This window comes from Cydia pomonella, chromosome 15, assembly GCF_033807575.1.
Source record: "Cydia pomonella isolate Wapato2018A chromosome 15, ilCydPomo1, whole genome shotgun sequence".
Lineage (NCBI taxonomy): Eukaryota > Metazoa > Arthropoda > Insecta > Lepidoptera > Tortricidae > Cydia > Cydia pomonella.
Genome location: NC_084717.1, coordinates 14,018,464 through 14,041,443, shown reverse-complemented (window position 1 = coordinate 14,041,443; position 22,980 = coordinate 14,018,464). Strand labels below are relative to the sequence as shown.

Here is a 22,980-nt window from a genome sequence, read left to right as displayed (position 1 = left end):
ACAATACCTTCATTAAATCTTGTTGTAAGGATTCTACATATGTTAGAGATACCTACTTAAATAAATACAAAACATCCATATACCTCGGGTACAAATTTATTCGTTATGAACACACAATTAAATGACCTTACTGGGATACGACCTAATTAGGGTTAGCCAAATGGCAAAAAACGGAACCCTTATAGATTCGTTATGTCCGTCTGTCTGTCCGATTATGTCACAGCCACTTTTATTTAAATACGTAGTCTTAATATATTTTTGCAGTCTTTTGTTATGATTTACGTGATTATTTTAGGAAAACTGTTTTTTGTTTATACGCACATATTAAATACTTCATATTTTACGTAAGTACATAAGTAGTTGTTGGTAAAACGTTAAAGACAAATAAGAAATACTTATAAATGTTTTTTGTTCAGTCTTCCTTTTGTTGAATAAAGTGTAAAGAAACAATAAAACATTTACATTCATTCAGTTCATAATTATTGTTTTTTATTTCGCAGTTACTAAACACCCTCTCTACGGATTTGGAGGAAATGCTGACGGAGCTTTGTGACGACAAAAACTTAGCCAGGTGAGTGAATTAAGCCCGACTGGGTGGTGAGTGAATGACTGAATGAATGGGATTCACTGAATATTTGCGGGCTTTTCAACTGAGAATTTCGGTTAGAGATAATTGTTGCTACAGTCCACACACAGCTTTGTCTAAGTCTTATAATTTAAAGCGACATTCGGATGGCGACTGCAGTAAAATTACTGCTACAGCATCACTGTCAATCGTCTTGATACAATTGGCTACTTAACAGTTTTTTGTAAATAATGTCAATCGATCTTGATTTTCCTGAGGATCAAATGTCTATATAGGACTCATGGCATTTAAGAAACACGAAGGTCAGAAATGAGAGTTAAAGTCTGACGCTCGCACTCGACGATTGAAACGCCTCTAACAAAATAACAAAATGATATTGTAATGCGACGTCACATTACATTAGTCTGTCCTAAATGTATGGAAGATCAAGAAAATTGCTATTTTGACCCTGAAATATTGCGTGTGTGTATATAGTTGGCCTACAATTTATTTTTCAATACAATGTAAGGAATCGAATGGTATCATTTTCTTTTCTCTTTTTGAAAGAAAAAAATTTTTTTTTGGAGCCTTGTTTTTTTTTGTAATCTTAATATGTCTTTTTAAATTACACTTTTTTATAATGAATGGCTCATGTCCTATCCGTTTAGCTAAATTTTATTATAATATTCAACATGTCTCAAGTACCCAATTGATGACGGATAAAACGTTCTAACCGCGGCAGTAATGCGGCAACGATATAAATGCAACCTTTCAAGAAAATGTATAGTTACATCGCCCAGCTGTTACGTTGCAACAGTATCGCTGTAGAAGTCACTATTCAAATGCAACCTTTTAACTGGGGGGCCGTATGGCACTAAGGGGCGCCATAAACGGCATGTCATAATCATAAGTAAGGTGCCAGGCAAAAAATTGAGACCTATGGCTATAGACAAATGAATCCGTTCGTACCGTTGAACTAAATTGCCTATATTGACATTTTCCTCTCCAAACCTTCATGCGCTTTGTTTAAACAGAGTACGCCATATATGCAATAAGAGAACATGTTCCAACAAAAGGACACGCGGTGCAGACGCGGATTAAGGGAGACCGCTGGAAAATTCGTTTATTAATCCTTTCAATTTACACGTGGACACTTCAAAGCGACGACAGCTGCTTTTTCGTGTGTGACTGTGTATAGTCAGTATCAAATAATGTAAAATATCTATGGGATGTAAATTCGATTAATTCAATAATACTTAGGTTATTCTAAATGAAGAAAACAAAAAAAAAATCATCGTAGAGAGAAAAAAATTGCTAGCAGATAATCGATTAGGTACTTTACTTTAGAGTCCTATAAAAATAACGAGAAATTGTATTTTTCAGCAGGTATTCCATTAATATAAGCTTTTTTTTTAAGTTGAATGAATGAAAGGCATCATTATAAACATAAACATAATTTATTTCAAAACACGTATTTCATAGTTACTTTCATATAAAACACAAGACTTAAAAATAGTGATTATTTACATGTGCCTGAACTAGGATTCCCTGTGTTTCAGGCGAGATATATGGCAAACATTGTTCTTGTAAATTAATTTTCACTTACAAAGCACATAATACAATTTAGCAACTTAATACTATGGTACATTAATCGAATAATTATCCTATTTATCCTAATATTGTTAACCCAGACATATTGCTTAAAATTATTTTACAACTATTAGTAGATTCTCTCTGTCTTCGTACGTCATATTTTGAAGTGCTTTTCGGAGCGTTTCCTTACACTTTATGTATATAAATCTAAATTTGCGTTAAGCCTTTTGTATAGAAAAGGACCCTGAGCAATGAAAAATTTCATGTCATAAGCATGTCTAGTAGGTATATAGGTAATAATGTAAGAGGCTCTAATGCGTACGAAATGTGGCCATAGACAGGTAAGCATAAAGATGGATTGTGCTATATACCTGCCTAATGTACACTGGTAAAGCCGTGCACAGCACTCGGCACGCATAAAATCCACCCACGCAGATTTTGCATACAAAAATCCGCGGGAATCGTTCCGACACGCCGTCGCATTATACAACGGTGCGTCATTATCATAAACGTACCGTATGTTATCACCCGCGGCTAAACCTAAGGACTCCTTTCATTTTGCACTCGAACCAAAACACTTACGAGTTTTCTAATAAATTAGAGACTCAGGAACTGAATATTACCTAAAAAATTTTGATGACTAAGTAAAATTTAATCTCTTATTATTAAAGATATTTATTTTTGAAGGAAAAAACATTGAGTATCTGTTTGGATCGAGGCATTGTGTACCGTAACGAGAATAAATTTGAGTTAATCAGCATAATTGGTCTATTTTAAGCCAATTGTCAAACATAACAATTAGGAGAGGTAGCTACAAAAAATATAATTAATTGAGAAAATCCTTGTTTGAAAGTCAGTTAAAAACAATAACTTGATTCTACCAGCAAATTGTAATTCGCTTCTCATATACCCCGCAGTTTATTAAGGAACGTTTATTTAGGACCAAACAATGCGTTAACTGCACAATACAAACTCATTCGAACTTTAATAGACTCATATCTACTGTATTATATGAAGCGAGCCGTCAAAAACAACAGCACGTGTCCAAAACAGAAGCCCAAAGTTCCGGACAAAGCATTATGAATAATGAAACACTCTCTGTACAAAGCTCGACTGTGAGCCCATTCTCCAGAATAGATGTACAAGTACAATCAACTAACTGCACCGCTTCCAGAATTTGCGGTAAAATCGTCGGTAGGGTGTCGCAGGGAAAAAAATGGGGACACAAAGTGTTTTTACGGCTTTAATACGAGTTTATTAAAATATTTAAAGCGGAACTTTAGCGCGAATTTCCCTGAAGACTGCCCCAAAAGGTCCCCCGTTTCTCGGTTATGGAACTTTCAGCTATCTCTTACGGAATGATAAATTAAAACGAGGTGTATGAACGACATTCGCGTGACAGGATTGCGATAATGAAGAAATCTGGGAATAATTGAAAAAGTTTAATCTATTGTACTTGATTTACTGTAAATTTCAATTGTCGTCATTTGAACAAAGGAGAGCGGTCTTTTGATTCAGAAGCACCTAGAAATTCTGAATAGGCTATTAGGTACAGAATTCAGACCCTCCATCTGGTTTCGTCGCGAACGAAGATAGCGTTTTGACTTCACATAAGAAATAGATTTGAAATATTTTCCACTCCAATTGCTTCAAACCCATCATCTAGATTGCATACCACATTTTAAAAAGTTTCAAGATTGCGAACATGACCAAGTCCGAGTTGCTAAATAAAGCACTAAAAATGTCAGAGTAATTCAAAATTTTAAAACGAACCAAAATCTAGCCAGACTGAATTTAAGTTTTAAAACGTGCCGTGATATGGTTTAAGAGGTCTGGTGGCATCCACACAGACGCTTCAAGTTTCGGGTGAGGAGTAAAGTTTTATGACGTCCTTATACCAAGGAATGCTTCTCTAACTAATTGTAAAGAGTTGTTTGATATTAAATTTATGGCGTAACTACTCTTGTGCGCGGGCGGAGTTCTAAAGGCATTCTCATTTTATTCAAGCTTTTGTACTTCAGGCGGAAGTTGTGGAGTCAGGGTTGAAGGGGTTTTACTTTTATGTATATGAATGTGCCAGAATAATTAAAATTAGTTTGAAAGGTAGTTATTTAACTTAATCTTCATTCTATCAATAGATAGACTGGCTGTCCAATCTGGACTGGCAATCCATTAAAGATGTAGTTGTACTTACTTTAATAATTTACAGAACAAGAGATAAAAACACTACATTGACAAAGAATTACATAATTATAATAACAAAGATTATTTAAAAAAAATACGGCATTTATACTTACAAAACTGTTAAGTACCGAGGTAAAAATCCGTAACTCTGCTTATACAATGAATCCAAAGTTTCAACAGATATTAAGAACTAGCCATTGAAAACATATTTTATTGAAAGCAAATCCAACGTCTGCGCCCACAATGCCTTTGTGAGCTGACAGTCAGACTACCCTTTTGTGGTTTTGAGCCATATCTCTACTTACTCCGCTTTTAGTTCTCAGCCCCAACCCTTTCAGTCGCACATAGGGATGTTTGTGCTGAGAATTGAGATTTTGTGAAAGATGTGAAGGATTAAAAAATATTGCGTTGGTGAGTTTGAATTCGAAAGTGGTTTTGTTTGGTTAGTTGGTGGTTGGTGTTAATATCGATGATATATGTTGTTAAAAGCGTCATGCTACTTAATTATGGAAAACCAGCAATCTGGTAAGAAATATTAATCGATGCCTTAATTATTCGGAACTTATACGGGACAATCTAATAGCTCAACAGCCAAAGGTATGGCGGCATCGTTTCGAGCGATGGCGCCACAACCTTTAGCCGATGCCCGGTAAGTGGGCCACTTTTTGATATTTAACAAATTTAACACATATCAGTCAAAGAATACTTAAGGATCAAAGTCAAAGGGCGTTTTAAAAGTTTTTTTTTAATTTTGGTTTTAATCACGTGTCGAAAGGTGGGAGTAAATTTACTATGGCTACAAAATTTTCTTTGAAAATCCACCTCTATTTCAAATTCTCTTTGCTACAATAAACTTTATATCCGGTATTCTCCACAATAAAAATATTGACAGAATGTCGAGTATATTCTCATCACTAGAGGTACTTTTGAGTGATTGCAGGCGCAAACAATGCGGCGAGTCAATCCGCCGCCATATCGGAATATTGTATGACTGTCGCTGTTTGTGCAACGCCGTAGCTTTCGTAATCAATACTGCAGGTTTATCCACCTCTGCCCACAGGTATGAAGCTCGTCATTTAGGGTAACGCAGGTGGTGTCCGGACACGGTTGTTTCGGGCACTACCTGCACAAAATACAGAGGGAGCCGGGGCCCCAGTGCCATGAATGTGGTGCGATGGACGACACGGCCCAGCACACTCTAGAGGAGTGCAACCGCTGGGCCGTGGAAAGAGCGGCCCTTAGGGCGGCGACGGGGGTTATAGACCTCTCGCTACACAGCATAATAGCGGCGATGCTGGGTAGCGAGAGGAATTGGGAAGCGGTGGCCTCCTTCTGCGAAGAAGTCATGTCGCAGAAGGAGAAGGCGGAGAGGGAGCGAGAAACGTCTGCTGACGCGATTCCTCTCCGTCGCAGGCGGCAGGGCCAAAGGCAGAGAGCGCATGCTCGCCTCGAGCCTTAGGGCCAGCGGGCACTGGACCCGCATTGCACAGACGTCGTCGGGGGGCGGGGGATCACGCGTTTCTGACCCCCCCCTCCATTGTGAGGGTGCCCTGGCATTAAGCCGGGGCTGCCGGAGGGCGCCGTGGTGAATGTCATCATCGATCCCAGTGCGCCCTCATTAACGGCAAAGAGGGTGAAACGCCGGAGTGGGTTTAGTGGGTAGGGCTAAATTCTCCCCCCCTCTTCCCTGGAGAGGGGAAAGGAGTGGCGAGTCCCACACACCGTGCGTAAATGCATTCCCACTCCGTCAACAAAAAAACAAAAAAAAAAAAAAGGTATGAAGCTCGTCAAAAAATAGTAGAGGCTGTTTGTAAATTAGGTGAAATTTAGGATTTTCATTACATATAATATTATACCCAACACCAATCGAGTCATTTAGATCACAGTATCATACCTACCTAGAGTTGGACCACGCTAAGTTTTCATACTAGATCAAGTATGGTATGCATAGGTTCCTATTGCCAACTAGGTATGTATAAAGTTAGCTCGGTCAGGGTTTTTTATTAGATCCCCGTCCACTAAATTACTAGTTGTCATCTTGAAAATGACACAGAAGAGACAGATACGGTATGTATAAATCTCTGCTCTGCGTTACAGATCAGGACGCAAAGTAAAAATAAAAATGGTGAACTTAAGAGGCAGACGCGTGTTAAAAAATACTGAGAAAGTCACCATAAACACCAAACTCTGATGAAAATATAAGTATATAACTATAGCGGCGCTCCATCACTTCGTAGCTACCAAATCGGCGCAGAGTTAGTTTGGACGATCTTCAAGTGAATAATTATTCAAATACCTACACGTTTGGTCAGTCGGCACATGTTACCACCATCTCTGAACTAGATGATGAATGACCGAAAAAAGTTTGCAGCTTTCCGCGTATATCCCATATCGTTGCATTCCATCTTTCCCATCAAGGGGAGAGCGGTAATTATTTCTAAATTAACCGCGGCTGGGGCAACGGCTGCGCTAAATTAAATCGAACGACGGCCCCAATGGTCAACGATCGGCGCGTTTACCCTGTAATGGACCATCAAGCTCTGCGCCTATGGCAAATGTGCGGTTAATGGCGTTTGTTGGGGTTTTTTGATAGAAGTAGAAAGTAATTAAATATGTATTAGTCATTAAACTTCTACATATGTTTTGAAGTGTACTAACTGCAGAGAACGTGTAAATCTATGCTTATCTACTCTATTTTGTATTTATTGGTGGTGTATGGTTCAAACTACAAACATATTTTTAATACAGTTGCTCAAAAAGTGGTACTTTTTGTGGCTGCGTAGCGTGCGAGAAGCTCAATTTCTCGAACAAGTGCTTTTTACTTTTTAGTTCCAAACTATACTTTCGAAACGCAGTAATTTTATATTAGATTTTTTACTTGGAAATTATGAAATTAAAAACGCTTACGAATACTAGGAGTATTTATTTAAAGTATTCATTAATATATAAATGACGAAAAAATATTAAGAATTTGCATTTTATAGCCTACTCTGTCTTAGGTATCTATGTATGAAATATTTACTTTCTTAAAAATCGTTCTTTGATTTGGCTGAATGATACAAGCATAGGTATGCCTAGAAAAAAAAGTTTAAAAGCAAATCAGCCCGCCCTTTTGAAATAACTTCTAACATTATTTAAACACATTAACGCATATAAATATATAATTTGGTACGAGAAGTTATAAAAAAATATTGAAAATGAGTGATTCAGACATTGATATGACACCACCAGACATTCGTGCTAGAGCAGCAATTGCCAATGACTGTGTTATTCCAGAAAAATCTAAAAACCAATATAATGCCGTCTATGTAAAATTTATCGAGTGGAAAACCTTACATAACGCAAAGTCTTTTTCAGAGACTGTTTTGATGGCCTATTTTCAAGAGCTGTCTGAAACCTATCGGCCATCAACATTATGGTCAAAATATTCTATGTTGAAAGCTGTTATAAAGTTAAAACATGACATAGATATAAAAACTTACACCAGATTGACTGCTTTCTTAAAAAGGCAAAGTGCAGGATTTCAGAGTAAAAAATCGAAGGTACTAAGCTGAACAAATTGAGACGTTTATTAATGAAGCTCCAGATCAGCAACATCTAGCTACAAAGGTATAAACTTAAATATAAATCTAATAAAATATGTACACAATTTAAGTAAATTAACTCTAAAAATAAAGTAGGAAGTTAAAAAAAATTGAATGAAATAAACAATTGTCTTACAATATATAATAAATATGTAACTTTGTTCATAGGTTGCTCTTATATTTGGAGTCTGTGGCGCATGCAGACGCGAAGAGCTCACAAATGTATCAGTAAAAGATATAGAAACACATGGGGACATACTTCTTGTCAAAATACCAAATACAAAAAATAAAATTCCCAGGTCCTTCACTATTGACGGCCCATTTGCAGAAATAGTCAAGAAATATCAGAGTCTGCGGTCTTCTAAGGGCAAAAGTGACCGTTTCTTTCAGAATTTTCAAAGAGGAAGGTGCACTGCCCAGGTAATAGGCTTAAACAAGTTTGGGAATATGCCGAGAGATATCGCTCAGTACTTAAATTTGCCTGATGCAAATCTTTACACTGGACATGCATTTAGGAGAACCTCTGCTACATTACTTGCCGACTCAGGAGCTGACATAACAACTTTGAAGAGGCATGGAGGTTGGCGGTCAAGTAATGTAGCAGAAGGATACATAGAAAACTCCGTTGATAACAAATTAAAAATTGGAAAACAAATTGCAAAATCAATTAATGTAAAGCCGCAAGAGCCCACAGAATTTTCTTCATCCACATTCCAATCTGGTCTTAATGTACCTGTTAATACTGAACCTCAACCAGGACCGTCACATGCTAACAACACTTTGGTTACACCCAGCCCTGTTAACCAACCAGGACCGTCACGTGCCAACAACACTTGGATTACACATAGCCCCTCTAACTTTGACCCACAGGAATTATCACAACAGCAGGAACCTGAAAATACACCATGCCTGACTAGTCAGACACTTAATTTACATGGAAGAACTCACAACATAACTATGAACTGCACTAATTGTACCATTAACTATAATTATTACTGAAAATAAAATATTTCTGATATCAACCTTGTTTTAATACAAATATATATTTTTTTAATTCTCATTTAATCACAAAAGCAAGTAATTCTTCTTAGACCTCATTTGATATAGTTCTCTTTTCATAATGTTAAACATAATCATCATTTCTTCTAAACATGGTCATCAACGTGGCACTTGAGCACTTGTTTATACTGTACATAGTAATTGACTGGTTGACTTCCTAGGAGCCGCTTTGAGTGAATATTATCCTTCCGCCAATTTGTTAGGGACCTGCAAAATGTTAATAATTTAGTAACATTTATAGATTTCACCAGCTTCTTGTTCAAAAAATAACCTTAAACATAACTAATAATGTGATTTAATGTTTCTTTTACCTCTAATTATCCTTGAAAGTCTTCAAATATTAATAAAACTCTTGTTGCATGATCTGTTTCTGTTTGTTTCAGCTCGTGGCAAGATACCTCGGTACTAGTGGTAAAAAGACATTCTTTTCACACTAGTTGTAAAATGTACTATTTTTGATTTGTAATAATTTCAGCTGATTACAACTGACATGACATGAGTATTTGAGCAGAGATAAAAAAAACATACATACTTACTTTAGAAATGCACCTATTCATAAGTATTTATATTTTTCCCATATGCGGCGTATCGATGCCTATACACGGTGCTCACGACGAACCCGCAGGATTTTAACCACGTACTTCTGAGGCCAAAAGAAGGAAAAACATGTTATATGAGTTTCAGTAAATTTCGCCAAAAAATTTTTTTTTCAAATTTTGAACGTAAAAAGTTAATGTTATGGTAAAACTGGCACTGAAAATATTTTTTTACGATTTTTTTTAACTAGTTCTTGCAAAGGTTACTTGTCACTTTTTGACATCTATCAATAAGGATATTTAGACTACGCCCCATAATGGCATCATCGGCAAAAAGGCGTTTTGTACTAAGTTACGGTAAGAAGATGTTTTTCTTACATTGGTATTAACTCTGAAACTAGGCGAAATCCAGAAAAGTTTATATGACATTGTAGTCTATGTGATGTAGTTAATGTGATCACTGTCAAAATCTTTCGGTTTCCAGCACCGTGTATGTACCGTATGCAGTTATGCTGATTGTAAAAACTTCTCAACGTTACGATATTTACGATTTATTTGGTTAGTCCCAAGATCAGCCTAGTTTGGGCTCACCGGACACCTTCTGTGTATGCTATTGTATACTTAGTTATTCAATCAATTTATTCTCTTCTATTTATTGAACTAAGGAAACCTACTTTACTTGGATACATTTTTGTCTTCAACCATTTATATTTATTTTCAACAATCCAAAGTTCCCCACAAACACAGGGAATGAGGAACATTTATTCCCCCAATAAAAATATTAGGTCATAAGCCGCACCGCAAGTGTTGGCAGCCATTACGAAGCGACAAAGACAACGGCCAATAACCGTAACACTAACCATAACATTTGTCTATGCCTCCCTGGATATTATTGAAAGCGCTGGTGAGACCAATGCTCACAGGCGAACCAGTGTAAGGGGCAAAAAAACCAAAATGTATTTTTTTTCATCGGCAGTATTTTAACCTTTCTTAGTGGTGGTCAAAAATCGTGGGCTCAAACCTCGATTGTGCTGTAGAACAGAAAAATCTATCCGGAAAGAAAGTAAGTTTTTACTTTGTATTCATTTTTAACTGTAACATAAGGTGGTGTGGTATATACAGGAGGTATAGAAACAGTTGACCATATCGAGCATACAATAGAACTGCCAGCTATACTAGCTTACTAACTTATAATTATCAACCTGTTAATTCCAGAAAAAAAAATTGACGTTGTAAAATCCTTTTTCAAGCAACCAGTTTTTAACTTAAATTTAAAACGATTTCCCTCCAGCATTTTTATTTCAACTGACAGGGCGTTAAAAACACGTATTGCAGACATTTCAGTATTGAATGTGTTTCTGTAGTATATTGAGTTGTTTTATTTTGGACATACAAGATTAATCTGTATTGCTGTCTAAGATGCAAAAAAAGACTTAAAAATCAGTCTGGATCCATATACACATACACAGATACGTGGTTAAAAATATAATGACCAAAAATGCATTTTTTTAGGGTTCCTTACCCAAAAGATAAAACGGGATTCTATTACTAAGACTCCGCTGTCCGTCCGTCCGTCTGTCACCAGCTTGTATCTCACGAACCGTGATAGTCAGTTGAAATTTTCACAGATGATGTATTTCTGTTGCCGCTATAACAGCAAATACTAAAAAGTACGGTACCCTCAGTGGGCTAGTCCGACTCGCCCACTTGGCGGGTTTTTTATTTATTTAATGAACACACTTTTTGCTGAGCTGGAATTTAAGTGCAATGCTGAGGTGAAATGGGTAACTATTTGTTAACTGCACTGCATCATATCATCATATCAGCCTTTTATCGCCCACTGCTGAGCATAGGCCTCTCTTCCAGTACGCCACTTATCCCGGTCCTGAGCCAATCTCATCCAGAAGTGACCCGCAGTCTTCCACTTGCCGATAACTAACGCTCAGAGTTGTAGTCCCTATCAGATATCGCCCTCAAATAATACGCATTCTTGTATTATAAATTCGGTTTTCAATATTCTTTATTACCTTGGCTGTCCCTATATTTCCGTTTGTTCGTTTTAGCGATTGGCTCGTGCGCTCGGTAAGCATTTGTAATACGCTGTTGTTGACTGCTACCAAGCCAATTCACTACCAAACCCAAACGAACATTTGCTACAATATATATATTAGCCATCCGAAAGTAAACTTTATTGCGTTGTTATTAAGGTTATAAAATTAGAAAGATTCTTATGTTGATAAATATTCCGGATTTTGTGAATCTGAATTAAGCTAATATTCGTTTTGTTTTAATAGAAGTGGGGCTTTGAAATTAATTTGACCTAGGAATAGAGTTGTTCTTTGTGTATTCGCCAATGAAACGACGGCAAAGACGTGTAATTTTTTTTTATCACATTATGTCACTAAAACAAAGCGAAATAAATCGTGTTTTTGATATCAACGGTACATTTTGTGAATTTAGTATGGTCATAATGATACATAGTTAGGTTAACAGAGCTATTGTTATAAGTATACCTGAATGAAGCTATAATTAATTCTGTCACTTTGTCGCTTGCCATATTAAGGACACCTTGACAGGTTATTCGTATAAAGACACAAGCAAATCTCGTCCTTATGGCAAGCGACAAAGTGGGACGTTCTGCCGGCCGCGGTCACATTCGTTCCGTTTGCAATTACCTATAAATCAAATTGCAATAGTTTTATCTATGATTACCATTACATATGAAGAACTAAAATAAGTTATTTGGCAAAAATATCAATCAAGAATAAGTATTTATTGCTGACTGTACTTTTCTTTTCACAGGCGACTAATACTCATCGCGACAATTATAACAACCCCAAACATAATTAGATTGCGTTGTTTTATCACAATGTTCCTATTGCCACCTTCCGTATCATCAGATCAGCTCTATTATACCATAATATTTACATATGTATGCAAAATTTTAGCTTAATCGGAAACCGGGAAGTGGATCAACTTTAGCTTCCTAGATTTGACCCATACATACTAACAGGGCAAGTTAAATAAAAGCTTGTTAAAAGCCAAGTAGAGTTACTTAAGAAATACGTTACTATGACTACGTGATCTACGTTGAATAATTATGAGTCCTTTAAAGCCCTTTGTTTTTACAAAGAATTCCATTCTTAAAGAAAACATTTTTCCCTAATTTATCACCCGTCATAAACTTGTGAAAACAGTTGAAGGAGAATAAATAGGAAGATATTTTCAAGCGTACAAATCCACGGTAATCCCTGTTTATATCCCTTTGTGGTGTATATACGTATGAACTCAAGAATCACTGTAACATGTACGAGTACCTCTACAGTTGAAATAATAATACAGTACTTTTAAGTACATTACAGTGTCGCTACAGGGGTTAAATAACACTAATATTTAAGTAGGAATATACGTAATTTGAGCTTTTTCAATCCCTTCAACATTTTCTACACAGGCCCAGTTGGAACACTTCTTAAAATAGATACTCTATTTCTGTTCTATTTCTCCATGCAAGAGATATAATATCTTTAAACTTCAGTTTAGGAGCACTAATACTTTAAATCCTAGAAGGAACCCGTAAAATCGCTTATTAATTAGCTAAAAATCAGCAAATAAGCAAACAGCAGAAAGCGTCAGTTATGGAAAGGTAATTTTCAGAAAGACGCCAATAATTAAATTAATAATTTTGTTTTTGGGCAGATCCCTGGCCTGTAATTCGTGTAATTGTCTAAAATTCTTAATTCTCAGTTCAGCAGAAAACAATCAATATTTTTCTTAGAGTCAGACCAAGCTAATTTGGCAGCGATTTTGATATTAGCTCGGTATGTGCAAGTGTTAAGTAAACGTCATAATCTCATAGAACGTTTGACGTATTAAATAATACTTGCACTGTCTGATTTGGTCTGACTCTAGGACCATTGAATTTCCCTGAATAATTTACGAGTATAAACTAGATGATATTATCTCAAATTTACGTATTCTTATCAATGTAATCATATTTATAAGACAGTATACAAGGATATAAATAAGAACAGCAGTAACTTTTCCTGATGTGAGTGTACCGGCTTAAGACAAAAAGCGATCCCCTCATTGTGAACGCGCAGATGTGGTTGAATAATTACTCTTAGATACTGCGTGCGCCCAAAATATAAGGAAAAGATTTTTTTCTAGAATTAATGGACCCAATTTTTGGAGTCCGTGAAATTTATGGCATGGATAAAGATTGCCTTGTTTACAGTGTTTTCGAAAATGGATGGGGTTTGAAAATAATACAATATTAGTTTTACGTAACTTTTTAATATGTAATTAAGATTACAAGCGTTATTAAGGCGAAAAGTTATTGTACACTTGTCTGAGTACCAACAACATAAGTCTTGAGCTTACTGTTAGGCTTCTTGTGGAGGTCAATTTGTGTAAGAATATCCAGTATTTATTTATTTATATGCGGCGGCCACCACAGAAATGTGTTCCGGTATATTTGATTGACTTCGAATCTATTTTATGCTGACTGTAACACTGAAGCTACTGGCCATAGGTGGACCTTATATACATTTCCAATAAGGCTTACAAATTGTCAGTTAGGGTGATACTACATCAATCGATGACATCAATCGATCGATCGAAGTCGACTGTTCCATTCTACTATTGATCGATTGGTGTGGTAACACCCTTAACAGTGTGGTAGCCATCGATGTCGATAAATACAAACCACATGGTTTTAATGATTCACTAAAAACGGGCATGAAGTTGTCAATGCTAATATTTGGTTGCTTTTGCATTTAAAAACTTATTTTTTCGCTATAATGAACAATTCATTTCACGTTAAATTCTTCGACAGCATATTTCGCTTTCCAACGTATTCACATATAAATAAAATATAATAACGCACCGCTAAGGTACATTTGTGCATGGAAAGCATAAGCTACAATCGTAAACCCTTTTATAAAATATCAAACTTCTAAGTTAATGTAAAAAAATGTGGCCGTTCATGCCGCAAAAACCGTATTTTCGACACACTCAAGGGGATTTGAAAAAAAAAGTTAATTTATCCGTAACCGTCGGTGGGCAAGTTGCCTTGTCCGGTTATTTTATTACCAAAAAGATATATAAAATCATATATCAAGTTAATTAAATTCTGGTAACTGGGTATTTTTAGAAGGGTTCCATTTTTTCGAAAAACTATTAACTTTAGAGTTATTTCAACTCAGAATCAGGACGCAAGGACTATCGATTTAAAAAGAAATAAAAATGTCCGAAAAAACTTGTGACGTTTGTGGTCCATTACATCTATGATTCCAATGATAAAAAAGTGTATTCATTTTGTCATACATGCGACCCGATTCGAACTTAAAGATACGTCAAATATTAGGTCTAGATACGATATCCGATGATATGTCATTGTCAAACAAATACCTAATATTTATCGTATCTTAAAGTTCTAATCAGGCCAATACTTTCATATAAAAGCTATCTCGTGCAAATTTAAAAGTGGAAAAAATATTGTCTTGGATGAGACTTGAACTCACGGCCTCTGTATGTCTGTCTGGGTGAGTTCAAGGCTCACACAATACAGTAATTTAGGTTTAAGATCATTTATTCTCATAAGAATTTACAATTCACTTTTATATGTATTCTAAGCTTAATAGCATCGTTCGCAGACGTTTCTGCTTGTTAAAAATTAATCTATCTAGTGCAATCGACTGAGGCATCAAAATATATATTATTCTGTACAAAACGTTTTAATTTCTTCAAAGCCCTTTATAAAATATCACTTTATACTAAATATATCACTTAAACAAGTAGCAAACCAGTTCCGGAGCCTATATTAGATTCCTTGCAGAAGTTTCGGCATTAGATTAGTTCTCGGTCCCGGGGGTTGAGTGCATAGCCTTGTTTGACATGAGACTCCACAACTTGCGAGCTGCCATACAATCGTAACTTTCTACTCCTAGGCTACCCTTCTGAAGTGATGCGATTGGATTGGGCACATCCCTTTATTATGATAAAGGACCATTCATATGCGATTGCGCAGGTACAACTTTTTTAAAACCACATATATGTCATTTTGACAATGTTGTATTTCTATCTGCAATAAAGCATCTACATTTATGTAGAGAATTGAATCTTATTTGAGGCACCATGTTTGTTTCTAGTGATATCATCTACAACTGTTTATGATATGGTGAAAGACCTAAGATAGTTACTTAAATGTAAAAAAAAAATGAATTTATGAATTGTGTTCATTAAAGTTTCCTTAAGATTTACGCTTAAGGATTTTTACATAAGAAGAGGAAGTCGTCTATCACAACACAATCCTTAAAAATCCGATATATTCCCACCGTCATTCACATAGTTCCTATCCAATTTCTGTTTTTTCCCCTTACTTAATGTATTAAAGTGTCAAATCGCAAGACGTTTGGGACAAAACCGAGCAAGAAAAGCATCTTAAGGAGGCTTTCATTCCCGCCTCGTTGAGTCGTGTCACGGCTCAAGCACGAATGTAATATTCTTGGCCTAAATAAGAAACGGCTCAAGAATTTTCATTCCACTGAGGGACTTGATCCCTTTAGCTAAATAAAAGATTTCGCTACATCTCGTTCATGGAAACACTAGCGTCGTGACTTGTATAATAATAATATATCATGGAATAATAAATGGACAACCGTAAATTGAAACATATTTGCATTTAAATCTCTCGGCTAAAATATTTATGAGGTCTTTAATTTTGAACTAATTGATTAAAGTTGATGTGTAAGAGTTTTAAATCAGTAAAAAACGAAATCATTTTCCTACATAAGTACCTAAACCTTTTGTCGGAGTATTCCATGCGAATGTCGCTTACGAAATGCTTTTGCCTTGTAAGCGGCTACCTCGATCAAATGCGTAAAGTTCGATAATATACTGCCAATTTTAGTACAGTTTTATGAAGTAAGTTTTAATTTGACCTATAATATAATATATAAAATAATCTTGCAAGCGCAACCGCTTACTTCACGAGACATGAGCGCCCCCTGAATCGGGCGTCACTCCGCAGATTTAATTAGGCCCTAACCGCGGTAATGTACCGTGAACAGATATCCTTTGCGTACATTCGCAGGCAAATATTTATATGTTTATTCTTTAGCACCTTGCTCCTTTGTAATAAGGCGGAAAATGCAATCAAATATTGTTTTTGCTCATAATATGATAACTAACTGTGACCAAGATCCATGTGTTGGATTGTGTGTCTTTGTCGTACTGATTTTAGGCTTACAATGCAGTGTTGTTTAGGCATAGGTACTTTAATTTTTGCAATTGATTTTCACACAGCTTTTTGTTAGGCAATGTTATAAATTATTTCAGCTTTTTGCATGGTCGTCTCGTGGTGGTGGTTTGCATGGTGGGGCGAGATGTAGTGGTTTTAAATATCAAAAAGTTTATTATAATCAGTAATCATATGTCCACCGACATTTAACTGTTGGATTCGTATCATATTTTAGTCAAAGTCCAAGGTCAAATGTTAACATTGCTCAAGTTATGTAAGAGACGTCAATTTTACACATAAATACACAACCTGCCTTAACAACATTGGAAAGGTTTAATACTCCTAAAAGGTATACGAAGTTACTACACTATTTACAGATAAACAGCTTGTACAGCTCAATATTTAAGCAAAACGTGCGGCTAAGTGAATTTTAATAATACAAAAGGGGTAGAGAATAAACAACACGGAGATATTTAATAAACCGAAGTGGGTCTCTTACGGACACTCCCGATGCTGAAATAAATTTCAGTTTCAGACAGCAGCTGTAATGAAGCGTTATTCTGAAACGGGTTTGCTACAGCTTTGCTTAATTATTCTCTTAACATATTATATAGGACGCCCAGGATCGTGCAAAGTGGAGGAAGGCAAGTAGGAAACCGGACCCTGGCAAAGGCCGGGATAACGCTAGGTAGAAGAAGACTGTTCCATTGCTGGGCATCTTTTTAACATTATTTATTGAAATATTTTAATCACAAGAAAAACTTTCGGACCCGGGTACGTCCTTAAACTACGTCCAAAAGAGGGGTATAGGCATTGTGAATGTCATCTCGCTTTGTGTGGTACGGCACAGCCAGTGGATGCCATTCCAGATCTAGAGCAGAGACCAACTGGGGAAGTACTCGTACCTCCATCTTACAGAAAACAGCAGCCAAATAACACTAATCCCTACTCATAGTGTTGTGTTCCTGCCGGTGAGTAAGGTTGCCATAGCTCACCGAGGGGGGGTTTAGGGTCGGTAACGCGCATGTAACTCTTCTGGAGTTCTAGGCGTACATAGGCGGGGCGTATGCTTGATTGCCACCGACGTAGTATAAAAAAAAAAAACTAGTATACACTTTAATTTCACGAAATTTTGCTTAGTGTGAAGTGCAATTACTTATTGAGAGAGTTAAAAAAATTCGTCGTCTTACATGACATTTTTACATGAGTGATCTGTATTTACATATGTACCGTAGGATAACACGAGTCCGCCGCGACAGTAGCATGCGCGCGAGATAGACTACCTGTCTTTTTCAAACTGTATTATAATTAGAAAACGACCGGTATTTCGCGTGCCATAAATTGTCGCGGCCCACTTATGCTAAGGATACTGTGGTTGTTAAAATTTGTTTCAATAGCAATGAAATAGTTAATGATGGGTTAACATAAAGGTAGTTAATATCAGAGTATGTGGATTCAAAATTTCACGTGTTAAGTTATAAAAAATCTGTTATCACTGGTAACCATTACTTGAGATCATTACATGAAAAAACCATTATGCTCGCACAAAGGATTACTAGTAGTCTACCTAAAGTAGTAAGGTGGAATTCACTTACAAAAAAAAATCTACCGTAAAAACATGGAGGTGATATATTATTGGCCGGTACTGTGGCATACGCCTTATTTTAAAAAAGTTCTCGTAAATATGGTTACAACCATACGACCCAATATCGTCCCGTTTTACGACGCCTCAAAAATATCGCCCACCTCAGAATAGGCGAACTCGGGTATTTTATGCTAATGCTGTATCCGGCGCTATGAAATAATAATACCCACTCGGGAAAGTGGCGGATCCTCTTACCTTTACGTACATCTTGTACGTGTTTTAAATTTGGCCGGGTTGTAAACAGGCCTTAATGGACTCTGTTCATGGGTAACTGTTTTCCGCCTTAGAGGCGGGATATTCGAGTTAATGGATTTTTGGAAGATAGGATATGGTGTTACAAATATTTTGATTAGAATTTATCGTTTCTTCTCTAACGTATAAAACGTAGAAACAACTTTAGCATTTCTGTGTTTCAACCGGTATTTCATGTTTTCCATATTATTGCTTATTTCCATATGTGTGTAAGGGTAAAAGAGATGTGAAATTTAAAATTAAATAATTATTCTTTTCAATTTAAATTTCAAAGGGCATGTAAGGGCAAAGTCGATTATTAGATCGAACCATAGTAGTCTCATTCGATATTTAATAACACCGTTAGAGTAACAAGAATAGAGATATGTATAAACAGTAAGGTAAGAGTGAGACAGCGCTTTACAAATAAAAGACACTTCCAATATGTCGTTGTTTCAATAATTAAGTCCTTACATGTGTATTTGGATGATTCTTATTCGGTTCTGATCATCTGGTGATTCCAAAAATGGATTCAAATTGGACGTGATTAAAAATTACCCAAGTACACTAATTAAGTACATTAACTAACCGTAATAAACAAAACTAGGTTATATAAAAAAATACACACCATCTGGTCAAATTAATGACACTCGCTTTGCTTTTAATCAAATTACAAGCCTCTCGCGTCCAAAACCCTTCAGCGCCGCGGGCCACAAGCTTTTTCCATTAGTACTAGCATTACTAGGCTGACCATGCACCTCGAAAACCTAACAGGACATTCCATGAAAACATTGCTCTAAAAATAGAGCGTTTCAGTTACGGCGCGTAATTTATCCGACTCTTGAGAAAAATTGAGGTTATCAAATGAAATCCCGAGGAATCGCTAGGCCTTGATTCAGGTTTATGGGCGATCGTAACGTGTGGGCACCCTAATCGCGGGTCGTTAATCGCGTTTAGAGCGTGATGCGTAAATCGTGTCACTGACCTGCCCTGAGGATGTTTTGAGGAATAGATATTAATCACAGACTGCTTTAATGGTCAACGTGAAATGGCGAAATTGAAATATTGTGTGCTACGGTAAATTTAATTATCCGGCTAAAAGTTGACAGTGTTGACACTTGACACAATAGATGCGTAAAACGTATGCTACCTGTAATACGACCTCATCTCAAAATTGATTTTTTGAGATTAGACTTTAATTTGAAAAAATAAAGAAAAGTATCTTTTAAAGCATTTCGTGCCCATGTGGCTTTATTGCTGGCACCATACAAAAAGGGCATGCATGAAATTAGTTGCTTCACAGAAATATTGAAGGCTCCCCAACTAGCAAAAACACGCTTAGAATAGTCTCAAGACTACAATTTTTTCGCTCTTATATTGGTTTTATAGCATCGTATAAGCCCGGATTTGGGCACAAATTATAAGCGTATTTATTTTGATATCGTTCTAATATCAGTCTAATTGAATGCTGCTTGCATTTACAGTAATCTTTCCAAAACTTATTTAAGCTACCTTAGGCTAATATCGCTTTTACGTAAGTATCTTGTAAGCCTACATAGGCTTATATTGGTCCAACGTTAGAATCTTATGAGCCTAAATAAGCTTATTTAGATTTTTTGTAAGATCACACAGAGTTGAAACATTCTATTTGTGAAGTATAAGTGTATGAGTAAAATAAATGCAGCAGCGTGACAAAAATATGTTAGTGTAAGTATTTATCTAACTGTTTATGAATTATGTTTAACTATAATAACGTGCTCGTTATCATCGTGTGTGTTTATGTTTTACGGTAAGTAATCACGTGGGAAAATATTATTTACTGTAAAGTAGACCCTATTTTACACTTCAAACTTCATGCGCCTGATCAAATATGGTATTTGTATCCGTTTATAATTATTTTATTTCTTTATTTGTACTGATAGTCAGCCATAGCTGTAGGTGTATTTTTAAAGCGCACTATTAGACTATTATAAGATTATTTACACTAAATTCTGCATTCAGAATACAAATGATATGGCCATGTTGAATTAATTAGGGTTCCTTGGTTTACTTACTAAAACCCTAAATACATTTGTTTATCCTTACTAGATCACTTGACACATACTAATTAACTAAATGTTTTTTTTATTTAAGTGACAAGGTTGGTGATGCAAAATGGTTGTATTTATGGATATAGACCATTACTTGATGAAGAAAGACTTCCGCATGTTAAAACATATAACATGGCCTTGGGAAACACAATATACAAGTCTTGTTATTAAGCTACTATGCCAATACATTCCAGGAGACAACTCATTAATTTGCACAATCTCTTTGTTTGTGTTAAGCAGTGTCCTAGCGTCCTTTGGTAGAACATTATTTAGTCTTCTGTTTAAAATAATTAGCAATCCATTTACTGCTGCATGAGGGATATTAAATTTTAACGCCCATTTTTGTAATTCACTTTTTAAGGCAAAATCTTTCTCATAATCTGTTTCGTCCTCGGTCGAAGATTCTTTTTCACTAAAATCATTAATTTCACATACTGAAACATTGTCCTCAACCTCTACATCTTTCATGCAAGCAGAACCTACAGAACCCTCACTAATATTTTCACCAACACTACCTTGTCTTGGCAGGAGCTGTATATGTATTTGATTTACTTATGATTTTTTTGTACTTCTGTATTTTCCGCCGATAACCATCACTTCTCGAACGTTTTTTCCAGTTGTCGTAATCCATACCTATTTAAAATTACACTCTTACTTTAAATTACAAAAAAAAAATTAAATATCATACTTACAATAGTGTTCCCAAAATCGATTTAAGATCAAACGATCTTATATTGATCTTGTCTTTTGTGATATAAGAATCTTTATCCTATATCACTCTAATATCTTACTAAAGTGCTGCTGTTGATCTTATTATGCTTGTTTATAGCTTTAAATAAGATCAGAAAAGTACGTACTTACAGTGTTCTTATGCTATGTTGATATTAGTCTTACATTCTTACAATAGCATTTATAAAGTCTAATATAAAATCAAATGAACTTAGAGAATGGGGATATAAGACTAGGTACTCTCAAGTTCAATGAGACTTCGTAAATGTTATTGTAGGACCAAGAGGCTTATAATAGTATTATACTATGTTGATATTAGTCTTACATTCTTACAATAGCATTTATAAAGTCTAATATAAAATCAAATGAACTTAGAGAAAGGGGATATAAGACCAGGCACTCTCAAGTTCAATGAGACTTCGTAAATGTTATTGTAGGACCAAGAGGCTTATAATATTATTATACTATGTTGATATTAGTCTTACATTCTTACAATAGCATTTATAAAGTCTAATATAAAATCAAATGTACTTAGAGAAAGGGGATATAAGACCAGGCACTCTCAAGTTCAATGAGACTTCGTAAATGTTGTTGTAAGAGCAAGAGGTTTATAATAGTATTATAAAATGCTCTTATATACATATATAAGACTAGGTAATAAGACTGACCTTACTAAAGCCGGTACTAGCTTGTCTAAGACTAATATAAGAGTGATGATATGTTCCAAAACAATAATAAGAGCTCTATAAGCTCATCAGTCTTATGAAGTGCGCAACCTGAGACTCTTTTGCTAGTTGGGTCATATATGACATTCACAACATAGTCGAATCTATTTAATTCTCACAAGCTGAAATGAGTAAAGCTATTCGATCTGCTTACGATATTTAACTAAGATTTTTGTAAAAAATGTACAGATGAACAAAAAATTCATTAATTCATCCAACATTCAAATCAAAATTTCCTGTAAACCGCATTTATATCCATACATAATTTTATATTATGCTGTTTGTGACAAGCGCACTGACACGTCATGGGGGCATTACGGGTGCATTCGCCTCATTGTGTTCACGTAGCGTGTGCCAAATTGCCAGTAAATGACTGTTGTCCGTCGCAGTCTGACATAATTAGCGCAATGGACATGCAGGGTGTCACATGCGAGGAGAATCTTGACTGTAAACATATTAAATCTCGATAGACTCGTAAAATTACTATTTAGTAAATATGTGTTCATAATGCAAAAGTTGAATTTTATTGATCACTACCCACTAGGCCAGACCGGTCGTCTATGAAGCCGATGGTCCCGGGTTCAAATCCTGGTAAGGGCATTTATTCGTGTGATGATCATGGATATTTGTTTCTTAGTCATGTGCGTTTTCTATGTATTTAATTATTTATAAATATGTATATATTATATATATCGTTGTCTAAGTATGTACCTACAACACAAGCCTTATTGAGCTTACTGTGGGACTTAGTCAATTTGTGTAATGGTGTCCTAATATATTTATTTTATTTATTGGTTCA

General features: G+C 35.7%; 1 protein-coding gene across 3 annotated transcripts in view; it reads left to right on the top strand.

Annotated features, from left to right (window-relative positions):
* The window catches only part of LOC133525931 (protein sprint), a 474,626-nt gene that overhangs the window by 41,202 nt on the left and 410,444 nt on the right, over nt 1-22,980 (top strand). For all 3 annotated transcript variants that reach the window (XM_061862358.1, XM_061862359.1, XM_061862360.1), the window contains one exon: nt 501-571. In XM_061862358.1, the coding sequence (XP_061718342.1) occupies nt 501-571 (71 nt within the window). The remainder of the gene's footprint in view (nt 1-500; nt 572-22,980) is intronic.